This window comes from Coregonus lavaretus (genome assembly GCF_964263955.1).
Source record: "Coregonus lavaretus genome assembly, contig: HAP1_SCAFFOLD_464, whole genome shotgun sequence".
In the NCBI taxonomy this organism is placed as follows: Eukaryota; Metazoa; Chordata; class Actinopteri; order Salmoniformes; family Salmonidae; genus Coregonus; species Coregonus lavaretus.
Window position 1 is genome coordinate 21,852 of NW_028164474.1, and position 17,251 is coordinate 39,102.

The 17,251-nt window shown below is 47.2% G+C and overlaps 1 protein-coding gene across 10 annotated transcripts in view; it reads right to left on the bottom strand.

Annotated features, from left to right (window-relative positions):
* Positions 1-17,251, bottom strand: part of LOC311116988 (catenin delta-1-like) — a 44,716-nt gene that overhangs the window by 18,347 nt on the left and 9,118 nt on the right. For 6 of the 10 annotated variants that reach the window (XM_084191996.1, XM_084191992.1, XM_084191994.1 and 3 more), the window contains exons 1-10: positions 11,298-11,440; positions 7,910-7,981; positions 7,576-7,701; positions 6,851-7,140; positions 6,581-6,665; positions 6,292-6,482; positions 5,636-5,746; positions 4,375-4,516; positions 1,109-1,331; positions 102-297 (exon numbers count right to left, since the gene is read on the bottom strand). In XM_084191996.1, the coding sequence (XP_084048122.1) occupies positions 102-297; positions 1,109-1,331; positions 4,375-4,516; positions 5,636-5,746; positions 6,292-6,482; positions 6,581-6,665; positions 6,851-7,140; positions 7,576-7,701; positions 7,910-7,981; positions 11,298-11,435 (1,574 nt within the window). In that variant the 5' untranslated portion in view covers positions 11,436-11,440. The other 4 variants (XM_084191995.1, XM_084191997.1, XM_084191998.1 and 1 more) reach the window with 4 other exon arrangements.

Sequence of the window (17,251 nt, forward strand, 5' to 3'; positions counted from 1 at the left end):
AATACCGTTAAAAAATGAGAAACGTATTGTGATATGATATTCTGGCCATATCACCCTCTTCTTCCTCCCACTATACAATCCCTCCATCCCCCTCTCTGTACCTCAGACAGCCAGCTGTGTTGGTGAGGGCCGTCTCCCACTCCAGGTGTCGGGGTTTGAGGTTCTCCTCTCCTCCTCCCTCATTCCCCCTCTCCCAGCCCGAGTGCGGCACCATCACCTCGTCTGAGAGGGCGTGCAGCGCGTGGTCAACGATCTCCATCTTCACCGAGTCGTGAGACGACAGGTTCCACAGCGTGCCTGAGGAAGAGGGAGACGGATCATCATCACTACCATCATCACCACCACTACTACCGTCACAACCACCGTCACCACCACCACCGGCATCAACATTATCCTAATATCTGCTTATTTAGATAAACAATGAGAGAAATGAAACATAGTTGAGAAAACACTCCATAACACCTCAAAACTCCAACTATGAAGTCAGGTTTCAGATTGTTGAAGTGGTAATACTACACTTATACACTACCGTTACCCACTTATAGTAGTAATACTACACTTATACACTATCGTTACCCACTTATAGTAGTAATACTACACTTATACACTACCGTTACCCACTTATAGTAGTAATACTACACTTATACACTATCGTTACCCACTTATAGTAGTAATACTACACTTATACACTACCGTTACCCACTTATAGTAGTAATACTACACTTATACACTACCGTTACCCACTTATAGTAGTAATACTACACTTATACACTACCGTTCCCCACTTATAGTAGTAATACTACACTTATACACTACCGTTACCCACTTATAGTAGTAATACTACACTTATACACTACCGTCACCCACTTATAGTAGTAATACTACACTTATACACTACTGTCACCCACTTATAGTAGTAATACTACACTTATACACTACCGTCTCCCACATATAGTAGTAATACTACCGTCACCCACTTATAGTAGTAATACTACACTTATACACTACCGTCTCCCACTTATAGTAGTAATACTACACTTATACACTACTGTCTCCCACATATAGTAGTAATAGTAATACTACAGTACTGTAGTAGCAGTAGTATTACCTGTGATAGTATCGGTCAGGTCTTGGTCTCTGGTCTTCCTCAGTAGTCTGACCAGGGCCGGTATTCCATCACAGTTCTTGATGGCGATCTTATTGTCAGCGTCTCGTCCGTAAGAGATGTTTTTGAGCGCGCCGCAGGCAGCGTGGTGAACCTCCTTCTTAGGGTTGTCTAACATGGACACCAGGGATGGGATACCTTTCATACGACGGACATCTGTCTTCACCTGGAGGGGAGGGAGAGAAGGGAGGGGGGAGGGGGGAGAGGAAGGAGAGGAAAGGGAAGGAGGGAGAGAAGAGAGGAAGGAGAGGAGGGAGAGAGGAGAGGAAGGAGAGGGGGAAGGAAGGAGGGAGAGAGGAGAGGGAGGGAAGGAGGGAGGAGAGGGAAGGGAGAGAGAGGGAAGGAGGGAGAGAGTGGGAAGGAGAGAGGAGAGGAGGGAGAGGGATGGAGGGAGAGGGATGGAGGGAGAGAGGAGAGGAAGGAGAGGGAAGGAAGGAGGGAGAGAGGAGAGGAAGGAGAGGGAGAGAGAGGGAAGGAGGGAGGGGGAGGGAGGGAGAGGGAGAGAGGAAAGGGAGGGAAGGAGGGAGGAGAGGGAAGGGAGAGAGAGGGAAGGAGGGAGAGAGGGATGAGGGAGGGAGTGGGAAGGAGGGAAAGAGGAGAGGGATGAGGGAGGGAGTGGGAAGGAGGGAGAGAGGAGAGGAGGGAGAGGTGTTAGTGGTTGTGTCTTGCTCTCATTCTGACATGAAAGACAGTAGCTAGGTTGCCTGCAGCATGGCTGTGTTTATGAATAGATAAAGAGGGTGTGTCTGTGTGTGTGTGTGTGTAATCAAATCTAATTTTATTCGTCACATGCTTGGTAAACAACAAGCGTAGACTAACAGTGAAATGCTTACTTATGGGCCCTTCAAAAATGCAGACAGAGAGAAAATAGAAAAAAATAGAAAAATAATAACACTTATTAACAAAAGTAATAATAAATACACAATGAGTAACGATAGAAGGGGTACCAGTACGGGGTGGATGTGCAGGGGTACGAGGTCATTGAGGTAGATATGCAAGGGGCTGTGAAGGTGAGGTGCTGCAGGTAGTGGCTATGTGTATATAAAGAAAGTGTGTATAGATAAAGATATTACCTTGTCGTTCTTAAAGGTAAGGTGCTGCAGGTGTATAAATTACCTTGTCGTGTGTATTAAAGCCAAGTGTGTGTGTATGTGTGTGTGTGTGAGAGAGAGAGAGAGAGAGAAGTGGGGGATGTTCTGCCCATGCAACCTAGCTAGCTATGTAGCTCGTAATTTACGGGACCGGTGTGTGTTTGTAGTTGAGCGAGTGAGTGAGTGAATATATTTGTCCAAATGACAGGTTACATAAATGCATGAAATGGCCATCTATAGTTATCACATACCTTTAATATCAAACATGGCCCATTTACAATACTAGTAAAAGTGTGTGTGTGTGTGTGTGTGTTCACGCATGCATTTCAATGAGTGCAGGTTGTGTGTAATTTGTGTGTTATAGAAAGTGTGTTGATATTACTAAATGTATTTACTAGAATAGATTATAACGATGACTGAATGTTAAAGAATTATACATTGCTATTCGTCTTATCTTTCAGATGAAAAACATCTAGTGCTCATTGGCAAGATCGCTGGTTCCATGGAAACCTCTGCAAGGAAACGGTCAGCTCAAAAAGGAGCCAACAAAAGAAAGGAAACATCAGAGGACATTATCTGCAGTGAAACATTCTATCTAGCTATATAAACCATACCTCTCCGCAAACACGCCATCTCCGATGTTGGTTACAAGTACCGCCTTGTAACCAACATCGGAGAAGGTGTGTTTGCATAAGTACTGCCTTGTAACCAACATCGGAGAAGGTGTGTTTGCATAAGTACTGCCTTGTAACCAACATCAGAGAAGGCAAGTTTGCAGAGGAGCGTGGTTTATATAGATAGATAGCTACTCCACTGGTGCCAAAATGTGACTGTAGGGTGTCAGCAACTATAATTACAAGTTTACCCTCTTCATCTATGGCAAAGATCCTTATACGTTTCCCCTTCCATCCGTGTCTGGTGTTAGCACGTTACTGGCTAGCTAGGTCTTCAGCCAGCATGGAACACAAGGGAGGGGAGGAGGATATGTCGTTCACAACTCTGACGCAGTTGTCATGCCAACACATCTGTCAGTGCTGCTGTGAACCGCATCACAAAACACATTCTAAACGGGATATGTATATAAAAATATATATACAATTGATCCAATTTCAATGTTGTTTGAGTTCCTTTGAGTATCACCACATTTGCTTGAGATGATTTTACTTCAACACTGCATCCAAGTTGCTTGACATGGGCGTTTCATGCATGTGCACGTACACATGCGTTCAAACACGTGCACACCGCATGTAGTCTTCGCACATGTCGTGGCATGAACATGAGACGTGCACGTGTTTCTCTGTCATGTACGTGTGAACATAAGTGAATGTAGCCAATACATTCTGTTGCTTGTATGTGTTCACATGTGGGTACGTATACATGTGCACATGACAACGATGCAGACAGACACTATGTCAGTATAGTTAGAGCAAGATGGAATTTATATGTAGTGTGTGAGTGTGTGAGAGAGAAAGAAAGAACATGTTAATGGATTTCATGTATTATGTTTTGTATTAAGTTGATATTCATTCTTTGAATAAATGTCTTAAAAGTAACTGCAAACTTTGACTTAGTTGGTGTGGGGACACTCTACATGTAAATGGCACGTAACTCGTTTGATATTTGGAGTAGAGAGATCATGTTGGCCTCATTACAAAGCTAACATTCTCTTCTTTCCAGCACTGTCTAAAATTCCAAATGGTTTTTGGGTCAATGTGACTGATTATGTAGAGCAAGTCACATGTTACCTTGTCGTTCTTAAAGGTGAGGTGTATTGGTCGCGTTCCCCTGCTCAGACGTTGCTTGCATCAACCAATGGTTACGTGCCACGTCATCGACTAACTGAGTGCTTTAACATATGATGTGGTTAGCCGATACATAAAATATACAGGCGTTGTAAGATCTGGCAGGCGTCAGCAACACCTGGGCAGAGGAACATGCCCATTACTTTGTCGTTCTTAAAGGTAAGGTGCTGCAGGTGTATAAATTACCTTGTCGTTCTTAAAGGTGAGGTGCTGCAGGTGTATATATTACCTTGTCGTTCTTAAAAGGTGAGGTGCTGCAGGTGTATAAATTACCTTGTCGTTCTTAAAGGTGAGGTGCTGCAGGTGTATAAATTACCTTGTCGTTCTTAAAGGTGAGGTGCTGCAGGTATGCGGCAGCGTTGCTCTTGACGGGGTCCAGTCTGTAGTTAAGCATGGCGATGACCTCCGGCAGCTCAGGCTGTCTCCAGGAAGTGGCGGCGGGGCCTTTCCTCAGGGTGCTGGCCAATGAGATAAGAGAATATATATATATAACACTTTCAACCAAAGCGACTTACAGTAGTGAAGGTAAATTCCAAATCTGGACCTTGAATCTAGTTCTACTGCTGAATATCATTCTTCCCCTCTAATTAGGGACTGACTTAGACCTGGGACACAAGGCGGGTGCAATTAATTATCAGGTAGAACAGAAAACCAGCAGTAATCCGGACAAGTCCTAAAATTTACTTTTTGTTCCACCAGCCACTGTGGCAGGTAGATTTAAAGATCTACCAGCCACTCAGAGTTTTTACCAGCCAAAATATTCCCCCCCCCCTAAAATTACACCAACCAAACACAAAGAAAACAGATGAGCATGCTTTGTAATGTTTCTAAAACAATACATGTATTACCAGTAAGAAGTAATGAGGTATATTGTTTCATTTCATTTTTTGTGACCAGAGTCTTTTAACAAGAATGATCACCTGCCCCGTTAAGGGCGGGAGGTTACCGTGGTAACGCGCCTGGATTCATGTTCGTGCCTGACTGGCAGCAGGGTTGTTTTCTCTTCTCTAGCATTTCAAACTCAAAACATTGAAAAACAACCTCGCTTGTGAACAAAACACATGTAAATAGCCAAGGAACACAAGGACACAGTCTCACTTCAGTAGACTTTAGCTTCAAGTCAATTAGATTAACTTTTATTCCTGTGCGCAGCGCTGCTAAAAATGAATCTTTCACTCAGCTCTTCACAGGCTCCCAGCCCCCTGCCAGGCAGTGTTGCAGTGCGACGTGGGAAAGGCTATAGGATTCCTAGTTCTTTGACTTTGTGCGATGAATTTACCAGCTATGAAACAAAACGGCAGAAATACTTTGAAAACAGCTACTGCAGCATTTAATTGACTATAAATGTGATCATACTTAACAATTTTGTATTCACAAATGTGAGTGAAATGCACGAACTGTGGAGCCCTGATCACCTGCCAACGTGGCTGGTGAAATAGACATCTGACCCGCCAATGCCAAAATCTACCCGCGTTCGGCAGGTGGAGGGTGTTCATTTTAGGCCCTGGTCCGGACCTCCAGGCTTGGATTTGAATACCCCTGATATATCAAAAATATATGCCACCAAGGAGTCTCACCTGTCCAATGAGGCCATGCTACCCCTCTCTCCCTGGGCCAGGGGAGCACCACCCCAGTAGTACATGTCCCCAGCTCCACTCATGTCTCCATCCAGAGTCCCTTCATAGCTCCTGGGAGGGGAGAGAAGAGGTAGGGGTTAGTATGGAGTGGACACTACTCCTGGGATGGGATGGGAAGTAGAGATAGGGATTAGTATGGAGTGGACACTACACCGACAGGGGTTAGTATGGAGTGGACACTACACCAACAGGGGTTAGTATGGAGTGGACACTACACCGACAGGGGTTAGTATGGAGTGGACACTACACCGACAGGGGTTAGTATGGAGTGGACACTACACCGACAGGGGTTAGTATGGAGTGGACACTACACCGACAGGGGTTAGTATGGAGTGGACACTACACCGACAGGGGTTAGTATGGAGTGGACACTACACCGACAGGGGTTAGTATGGAGTGGACACTACACCGACAGGGGTTAGTATGGAGTGGACACTACACTGACTGAATAACCAACCAGGGATAGAGAAAGGGAGACCAGACATTAAAGGCACAAATTCAGCGACAGAAATGTCACACACACACACACACACACACAACCTTTCAGATCAACACACACACACACACACCCTCCCTCCACACACTGGTGTCTGTACCCTGTCCTGCGGGGCGGTCCGTGGTTAAAGGCGTGCTGGTTGCGTGGTACTGTCCCGTAGTGGATGGCCGGTCCCATGCCGTAGTCTGCCTCGTCATATCCCACACTCCTCTGGTCATCTTCCAGACCATACGGCTCCGCGACAAACCTCTGCATCCCCGACAGCTCCAACGCACTGCCCATACGACCCACCTGACCAATACAATATCATCACACGTTAATACACACTCTGCAGTCTCCACAGCAACAACACATTGGCCATACGACCCACTTTATTTAACACGACCCACCTGTGGCTGTGCTGCGTATGGGTCCAGCTGGTTCCTGCTGATGGCTCTGTATCCTGAGTCCAGGGTCCGGTACCCATCCGCTGGCCTGGAGGGGGAGAAGTGGGGAGGGGAGAGGAGAAGAGGGGGGGGAGGAGAGGAGAGGAGAGGGGAGCGTTGAGGAGGAGAGCGGGGGAAAAGAGATGATATATCTATTGTCTCCCAACTCCACTCCTATGGTTAAGAAACAACAGATCCCACAGAAGAGTTCTCTGTCATCTTCATCTATCCTACCTGTAGCGGTCGTCCATGCGTGCTCCCCTGCTCAGGCTGGCGTAGGTCTCCCCTATGGAGGGAGGGCCCTGGCGGTAGTCGTCGTACCCCGCCGGGGGTCCGTACTGGTAGTTTCGGGGCACGGTGTTGGTGGGGTAGTCCATGGGAGGCCCTGGCTGTCTGTAGACCCGCTCCATGGGGGTGGTGTAACCCCCCATACCTGTCATAGACCCCCCTCCATCCAGGGAGAGGTTGTCAGACACAGAGGGGATGACTGTACGAGTCATGGTAGTCTTCACTACCTTCTTTACCTGGGGAGAGGAGGGAGGAGAGGGGGAGGAGGTGGGAGAGGGGGAAAAGGGGGAGGAGGAAGGAGAGGGGGAGGAGGGAGGAGAGGGGGGAGAAGGGAGGAGAGGAGAAACAGATACAAGGTTAGTGTCGGACATGGTGTGAATGACCGTACGAGTCAGGGGAGGGGGAGAGAGGTTGGAGAGGAAAAGGAGGAGGGGAGAGAAAGAGAAGAAAATATAAAAGAGAGAAAGTAGGAGGTGTGGAGGCAGAAATGGTCAGTCAATTAGCTAATGTAATTCACAATCCTCAAGTGTCAACTGTGTGTGTGTGTGTGTGTGTGTGCGTGTGTGCGTGTGTGTGTGTGTGTGTGTGGTGTGTGTGTGTGTGTGTGGTGTGTGTGTGTGGTGCGTGTGTGCGTGTGTGTGTGTGTGTGTGTGTGTGTGTAAAGATAGTACCGTAGTTTCTGTGCGGCGCGTGGTGCCATCTTCGCTGGTTTCCACGGAGATGACGGGGGGAGCTTCCTGAGGGTCCTCCTCCACGGTAAACGTCTCCTGAACGGCGTGACCCGGCTCCATCCTGTACTGAAGAACAGAGACAGACACCGTTACACACACACAATATAAAACGCACACACACAATATAAAACGCACACACAGGATTCACATCAAATGTACACTAGCAGACTTAATTAACACAGGTGAACACACACACACACAGAGATACATAAAGACTGACAGACACACAACTGACAAAGAGAAATACATATTCAGGTACAGACACACAGCTTACATGTGTCCCGTTGACGTATCCCTCGTTCAGTGTGAGCCTCTCTATGTCCGCATCACAAGAAACACGGCCATTCTGTAGAGCAGAGGGGAAGATGGGAGCTGTTTACACAAGAGGACACAGTGTGTGTGTGTGTGTGTGTGTGTGTGTGGTGTGTGTGTCGACCGCAGTGGCCAGTGGCCAAGGAGGAGCAGAGTTATTCCAAACATTCAGAGGAGAAGGTTAATGCAGGACACAGAGAGAATGTCATTACATCAGAGCCCCAGGCTCATTTCACACACAGGGACAACACCCACAAACCACTATCCCGTTCAGTCAATCCCAGACATCCCGCAGAACATCAAGTCATTTAAGCAGAAATACAGTAAATACAAAGTCGACAAAACAATCCAACAATTGATGAAGCGAATTAAAAAACATGAATGGATGGACAGAATGGGTGAGTCATGGAGGAGGACGACAGACCGGTTTAGAGCTACAGTGTTGCCAGCTAGAAAGAGAGAGAGAACCTCAGAGAGAGCAGGGCGTGTGAGAACCTGTCAGTGGGTGGTCGGCTGTGTCAGTGTGCTTCTCAGTGTGTGTGTGTGTCTCAGTGTGTGTGTGTGTGTGTGCGCCTGTCAGCTATGTAAACAGGGTGAAGACCAGGCACATTCCAACCCTCTGTCTGTTCTCCAGAGATACAACACTGACTGACCAGACCAACCCTGAGAGAGAGGAGAGGAGACTACGTGACTGTGTTTTACATGTAGTGTGTTTATAAAATGGCTGAGGGTGGTAAAATTACACGCCTCAGTGTGTTTGCTTACCAGGCAGTGTGTGTGTGTGTTCACAAGTTATCTAAAGCTATGCGGTCACTACGTTCAGATAGGGGAGACGGACACTGAGTCACAGACACTAAACAGGAAGTGAACATTGTAGACAGTAACATAGTCCAGGGATTGGACAAAACCCAACCGGTTATGAATCAAGCGGGCAACGGTAAGAATGTGTAAAAATAAAGGGGATTTTTCTCCTCCGTTCTCCCCTCTGCCCAGTGTGCACACGCTGCTCTTCCTTCAGAAAAGCATGCATCACAACTTCGTTCATTTGCACAATTTCTCACTTTCGCATGTAAATGTCACCAGAAATGACATTCAGTAGCTACTAGCAATGCTTGTATAACTTTATGAGCTGGATTCGCCTATCTTTGCAATTAGTTTATGTTCATTTTCACTCGTTAGCATTTAGCTAACAGCGTCTATGTGATTTCACTATTTGTTTGTAAAAAATGTGTTAGCATTCTGGTAATAGAGGCCCAATGGGCTTTTCTTGTGTTTTTAGCGCCCCCTTGTGAATCCTGGTATGAGAGAAGGACGGCATAACCATATGAAAATCTGGATACAACCCAAGCCTAATACACAGCACCCCTGTGCTTTAAATAGACCAGTCTAACTGGACCCGTTTCCCTTTGGAGGGGGGGGGGGGGGGGGCAGGAGATCAACAGATGTGTTTCACTGGTGTTCCCCACCTAGACTGAACAAGAGCAGGGGTGTATTCAGTGAAGTTAAAGTTGCAGATAGAAATGTAACGAATAGAGCCAACACGAATTCCCCTATTCTACCTGACAGATAAACATGTCTGTTTTTACATGATATATTTATATCCGATAGGCTTTGGTGATATATACCGTTTATACCGTACACCGGGGTACTTCGGAATGCCGACGGTATGATTTTTAATACAGTTTATGAAAATAAATACAAATATTATTATTTATTTTTTTGGAGGGGGGTTGGGGGAACCGAGGCGGGGGCTGCGTGCTACGCCACTGCTTAAGTTAAGGATAACTATAAGTCGTCTAAGATGTGTCAAATCGTTTATATCCAGCTCAGGGCTCCAGCTTTGCATTTGGTTTGCTGACTTGCTAGCTAAGTGGCTAGATGTCTAGATCAAGCTTCTTGGTTACAGCGGAGACATTCTAGCCTGAGTACCAGTCTCTGTAGCTAACATTCCACTCATTTACATTTACATTTACATTTACATTTACATTTACATTTACATTTACATTTTAGTCATTTAGCAGACGCTCTTATCCAGAGCGACTTACAGTTAGCGAATAGATCTTTGTTTTTTTTTCTTTTTTTTTTTTTTTTTTTATACTGGCCCCCCGTGGGAATCAAACCCACAACCCTGGCGTTGCAAACGCCATGCTCTATCAACTGAGCTACATCCCTGCCGGCCATTCCCTCCCCTACCCTGGACGACGCTGGGCCAATTGTGCGCCGCCCCATGGGTCTCCCGGTCGCGGCCGGCTGCGACAGAGCCTGGATTCGAACCAGGATCTCTGGTGGCACAGTTAACACTGCGATGCAGTGCCTTAGACCACTGCGCCACTCGTCGTCATCGAGAGAGACTGACCTTTCTGCCATCTTCAAATATGAACATTCTACCGTTAATGAGTTCGAGGAGAACAGAGCAGTTGATCCTGATTCGATAACCCTCACAGCTATCCTCCAATCGCAACTCTGCCGTAAATCCAGCTGCACATCGAACGTTGAGATTGCCGAATGGCCAGTCTCTTTGGAGTGGCAAAGAGTGGAATGTTAGCTAAAAAGACTGGTACCCAGACTAGAGACTTTCAATCCCCTCCTGTATCAAGATCCCTGTTGCCTAAATTGCTTTGTGCGTAAAAATAATAATACATATATCAGTTAGTTTTTTTATAGCGCCCCTTGTGTGCACTTCTGGTAATACCGTCTACCCGGTATGGTATAGAAACGGTATGAACATCTGGATACCGCCCAACCCTACTATCTGAACGATCTGTAATGTTCTGTAACCTTCCTGAACCACAAGTCTGTTGCAATGCGTAACTGCAAGAACAACCAGATGTGAGACCAGGCACCAGGCTACATTCACATGGCATGCACATACACAGAGATGAGCTGGGGGTTAGTTCGACACAAAGCGGTTTCCACCATGGCCTGGGACAGAGGCCAGCCTGACAGCATGAGGGACTGAAGCGGACTGTCATGATAGGGTGGATCAATGATGGCTACAGGAAGGGTTGAACAATGATGGAACGAGGCGGGTCGACGGTAAGCCAGTTGGGGTGAGGCGATGGGTGATACCATGGAGACTAGGATTGCAAAATTCAGTGAACTTTACAAAAATTCCACAGGTTTTCCAGAAATCCTCCAATTTCCTGCTTATTCCCTCCTGGTAGATATCAGAATTTTGCAACCCTAATGGCAGCTATGGAGGTGATGGCATGGATAGTTCCAAGGACGGTTGGAGGATGATGAAACAAGGAGGGACGATGGTAAAACGGCTGGGGTGAGGCGAGACAGAACGGGTGATACCATGATGGCTATGGGGGTGATGGGTGATCCCATGGGGGCGAGGGCGTTACCTGTAGAGTGGGGGGAGGGCGCGGGAGGGTGCCTCCACACCTCCTCTCCTCCTCCAGAGCACGAGTCAGACGCTCAAACTGCCGCTCCTGCTCACGCACAGAGGCCAGGAGAGAGGCGGCACTCTCACACTGCTCCATTCACACTGAGTAGAGAGGACAGGACAGGGTTAAACCACCTAGCACCACACTGAGGGGACAGGACAGGGTTAAACCACCTAGCACCACACTGAGGAGACAGGACAGGGTTAAACCACCTAGCACCACACTGAGGAGACAGGACAGGGTTAAACCACCTAGCACCACACTGAGGGGACAGGACAGGGTTAAACCACCTAGCACCACACTGAGGAGACAGGACAGGGTTAAACCACCTAGCACCACACTGAGGGGACAGGACAGGGTTAAACCACCTAGCACCACACTGAGGAGACAGGACAGGGTTAAACCACCTAGCACCACACTGAGGAGACAGGACAGGGTTAAACCACCTAGCACCACACTGAGGAGACAGGACAGGGTTAAACCACCTAGCACCACACTGAGGAGACAGGACAGGGTTAAACCACCTAGCACCACACTGAGAGGACAGGACAGGGTTAAACCACCTAGCACCACACTGAGGAGACAGGACAGGACAGGGTTAAACCACCAAGCACCACACTGAGGAGACAGGACAGGGCTAAACCACCTAGCACCATACTGAGAGGACATGACAGGGTTAAACCACATAGCACCACACAAAGAGGAAGGACAGAGTTAACCTGGCACACACACAGAAGAAACCGTTTTTAAACCACATTCCATACTCAGTTCTATTCAAACAGAGCGAGAGCGAGAGTTAACCCACAAACACACATTACGGTGATGCTGTACAGAGAAGCAGCAGGGTGACAGGATGCTAATCACCTCCACACTCAGAGATGAACAGCATGAGAGAGAGGAGAGAAGGAGAGGGAGGCAGGCAGGGCAGGAGGAGAGAGAGAGGAGAGAAGGCGAGGGAGGCAGGCAAGGCAGGAGGAAAGAGAGAGGAGAGAAGGAGAGGGAGGCAGGCAGGGAAGGGCAGGAGGAGCGAGAGAGGGAGGAGAGGGAGGCAGACAGGGCAGGAGGAGAGAGATAGGGAGGAGAGGGAGGCAGGCAGGGAAGGGCAGGAGGAGAGAGATAGGGAGGAGAGGGAGGCAGGCAGGCAGGGCAGGAGGAGAGAGATAGGGAGGAGAGGGAGGCAGGCAGGGCAGGGCAGGAGGAGAGAGAGATAGGGAGGAGAGGGAGGCAGGCAGGGCAGGAGGAGAGAGATAGGGAGGAGAGGGAGGCAGGCAGGGCAGGGCAGGAGGAGAGAGAGATAGGGAGGAGAGGGAGGCAGGCAGGGCAGGAGGAGAGAGATAGGGAGGAGAGGGAGGCAGGCAGGGAAGGGCAGGAGGAGAGAGATAGGGAGGAGAGGGTGGCAGGCAGGGCAGGAGGAGAGAGATAGGGAGGAGAGGGTGGCAGGCAGGGCAGGAGGAGAGAGATAGGGAGGAGAGGGAGGCAGGCAGGGCAGGAGGAGAGAGATAGGGAGGAGAGGGAGGGCGGGGAGATACAGGAAAGAGAAGGCGAGAAGGGGGAGAGGAGAAGAGGAGGAAGAGAGGTAGAAGCAGAATGAAATATGCCGAGTTACAATAGGAGTGTGATGACTGGGGGGAGAGAGAGAGAATCACATGTTCTTAGGGAAGGGCCGTGGCAGGTGGTACTCGTTAGCACCTCTTGTCTTCCACAGAGGCAGGTGAAAGGCAGGTGCGAGAGCGAGAGAAAGAGAGAGAATGAGAGACGGAGAGAGAAAACAATGAGAGAGAGCCGCGGGTTCTAGAAGTCTATTTCTGAGTCCAGAGCTCACACCCGTCAGCTCCTGACTGAGCCCAAAACAGAACCAGAAACTAGAACAAAAGTAAAAGACAGAACGGAACTTAAAGACCCAGTGCAGTCAAAAACATGATTTTACAGTGGTTTATATTCACACTATGGAGGTTGGAATAATACTGTGTAAATGATGATAATGCCCTTTTAGTGTAAGAGCCGTTTGAAAAGACCACCTGGAATTTCAGCCTGTTTTGGTGGGATGGAGTTTTGGTTAATAGACCAATAACAAAGAGTTCCAAACCTCTCTGCCAATAAGAGCTCGTTTTGAGTTTTCCCCTCCCCACTCAGACCACTCCCAGACAGTCCTAGCTACATTCTTGCTTGAGAAATTACTCTTCGCTAAGAAGCTCTTTTTGTTTCTGTTTGACCATTTTAATTGAAAACAATCAAAGCAAGGTACTTAATTGTTACCCACAAATGATTTGATATTGAGATAAAAACAGCTGCATTGGACCTTTAACTTGAACAGAACCACAAGCAAAATGTTATGTTTTCGAGGAGCCAAATATAGCTAGAGCATTCAGAACAGAACACTTGGCCCAACTGGACCAACCGTAAACCCACAGAGATTAACTTCCTGGTCAAGTCTTGGGAAATCAGTAAAAAAATAAGAATGGGGGTTTGAAATAATTTCACTACTCGAATAGTATCATGAATGTTAGTCAGATATCCGGATATTCAAAATACATGTGATCTTTTAACCGTAAGTTTTTAACCTGAGCACTTCTGCTTGACGGAGATAGGCTGGCACTCTATTGCTGCGGATGGGCCGGTTAGTAACGTATGAGAAGGGAGCGAGCAGACGGAGGAAGAGGAGAGACGCCAAGGCAACTCAGCTACAGCCAAGACTAGCTAACTGGTAGCAGTCACAATCTTATTTATCATTATTTAATGTATCATCATATAAGTGCCTGTCTTGAATAGAGTAGCCTAGAGAAACGAGCCAACTATACACCGAGTATACAAAACATTAGGAACACCTTCCTAATATTGAGTTGCCACAGCAACATGCTGCACTTTCTCCCCAAGCCCATTCAGATAAAACAACAGCCTACCTGTTGGTTGCTGGTTGTAGCCTACTCCCTCTCATTTCGCTAACTTTTCATTCCGTAATTTTATTCCATCTAGCGTTGCATTAGTGAACCCTGGCTCCACATTGAGCCTCTGTGATTGGCCAACATAAAGAAGTTACACAGTGAAGGCCACCAGTCTATGTGGCGCACCGTGCACGTCATAAAAACTCAACTACATTGAAAAGTTTGCTGTTTTATTAAATTAAGATTTTGAAATGTCATGGTATATCCTTGTATGTAACAATGTCACATGGATATTAAAATGTAATTTAGAAAAAGCCTTTTCGATGTAAGAAATAGACCTAAAAAAAAAGGTCATACTCACAAACATATTAGAATACTAACGTCCATTCGGATATTTGAATATTCGAATAACTGTGCACATACCTAGTTCAAAACATAACTGACTCAGAACCACATTAGCCTACGTGGAATCAGATACCTCTTGAGCTCTAGTCATACCGGAGGACCAGCCGACAAAATCATTTTCAGCCACTGACTGTATTCCTTACTGCACAGTAGCAACCCCCCTCACAATCTGCAGCTGTCTGTGGTGATTCCATGAACAAAGAGACGTGTGTATTACAGTAAGTCTGGTATCTGGTCAGGGTGACATGAGCTGTATCCTTGAAAACGCAAACAGAACATCAAGTTTCAGTGAACTTGCTTAATCTCCTTACTCTTTTCGCCCCTCTCTCTCGCTCTCACACACACCTCCGTCACACATTCCAACAGGAGTTCTGGCATGTCACATCCTGCCTCAGCTGTTCAGGTTGTCTTTGTGTCTAATCCTTCACTTTTTCATTTATTCACTCATCTCTCGGGCTCTCTCCACCTCTATCCCTCTCTCCACCTCTATCCCTCTCTCTCCACCTCTATCCCTCTCTCTCGGGCTCTCTCCCTCTCTCTCCCCCTCTCTCCCCCTCTCTCCACCTCTCTCCACCTCTATCCCTCTCTCTCCACCTCTCTCCACCTCTATCCCTCTCTCTCGGGCTCTCTCCACCTCTATCCCTCTCTCTCGGGCTCTCTCCACCTCTATCCCTCTCTCTCGGGCTCTCTCCACCTCTATCCCTCTCTCTCGGGCTCTCTCGGGCTCTCTCGGGCTCTCTCGGGCTCTATCCACCTCTATCCACCTCTATCCACCTCTATCCACCTCTATCCACCTCTATCCACCTCTATCCACCTCTATCCACCTCTATCGGGCTCTCTCGGGCTCTCTCGGGCTCTCTCGGGCTCTCTCCACCTCTATCCCTCTCTCTCGGGCTCTCTCCACCTCTATCCCTCGGTCTCTCTCCACCTCTATCCCTCGGGCTCTCTCCACCCCTCTCCACCCCTCTCTCCACCTCTCTCTCCACCTCTCAGCCCTGGAGTGGTTGCAAGGGCAAGGGGACTTTATTTCCATTCCTCTAATGATTTCATATCTCAAATCAAATGTTATTAGTCACGTACACATATTTTGCAGATGTTATCGCAGGTGCAGCGAAATGCTTGTTTCCATCTCCAACAGTGCAGTAAATACCCAGCAATACAAAACAATACAGACAAATCCCCCCAAAATTCTAAGGAATTCTAGAGGAAACCTGGCACCATCCCTATGGTGAAGCATGGTGGTGGCAGCATCATGCTGTGGAGATGTTTTTCAGCGGCAGGGACTGGGAGACTAGTCAGGATCGAGGGAAAGATGAACGGAGCAAAGAACAGAGAGATCCTTGATGAAAACCTGCTCCAGAGCGCTCAGGACCTCAGACTTGGGTGAAGGTTCACCTTCCAACAGGACAACAACCCTAAGCACACAGCCAAGACAACGCAGGAGTGGCTTCGGGACAAGTCTCTGAATGTCCTTGAAATGGCCCAGCCAGAGCCCAGACTTGAACCCGATTTAACATCTCTGGAGAGACCTGAAAATAGCTGTGCAGCAACGCTCCCCATCCAACCTGACAGCGCTTGAGAGCATCTGCAGAGAAGAATGGGAAAAACTCTCCAAATACAGGTGTGCCAAGCTTCTGACGTCATACCCAAGAATATTCTATGCTGTAATCACTGCCAAAGGTGCTTCAACAAAGTACTATGTAAAATGTGATATTTCCATTTTGATTTTGCTTTGTCATTATGGGGTATTGTGTTTAGATTGATTAAACAGTTTTTTCCCCCTCATCAATTTTAGAATAAGGCTGTAACGTAAAAAAATTTGGAAAGAGTCAAGGGGTCTGAATACTTTCTGAAGGCACTGTATATCACTTTAAGCATCAGTTGTCAGAGCACCTTACCGATCACTGCACCTGTACACAGCCCATCTGAAATTAGCCCGCCCAACTACCTCATCCCTATATTGTTATTTATTTTGCTCATCTGTACCCCAGTATCTCTATTTGCACATCATCTCTTGCACATCATTCCAGTGTTAATACTAAATTGTAATTATTTTGCACTATAGCCTATTTTATTGCCTTACCTCCATAACTTGCTAAATTTGCACACTGTATATTAATTGTATTTCTGTTGTATTTTTGATTTTTGTTTTGTTTTACCCCATATGTAACTCTGTGTTGTTGTTTTTATCGCACTGCTTTGCTTTATCTTGGCCAGGTCGCAGTTGTAAATGAGAACTTGTTCTCAACTGGTTTACCTGGTTAAATAAAGGTGAAATAAAAAAATATATAAAAAATATGATGGTGTATATATACAGTCTATGAATAGAAAAGGTGTGTACAGCAGTAGTTATAGAAAGAATGCTCAGTTAGCCACATATTTTCAAAGGTACCTCAAAAGTAGGTCATGCATTTAATTGGGCTCATCGGTTTCCACTGACAGGTACAATACACACTTAACAAGGCAGGACAGGACAGGTTAAAGTGGCTAGCCTTGCACCACATGCAGGCCTCGAATTTCCCGGTGGCATCCCCCTTGTGTGGCTGTAATGCCCCCTTGTGTGGCCGTAATGCCCCCTTGTGTGGCCGTAATGCCCCCTTGTGTGGCCGTAATGCCCCCTTGTGT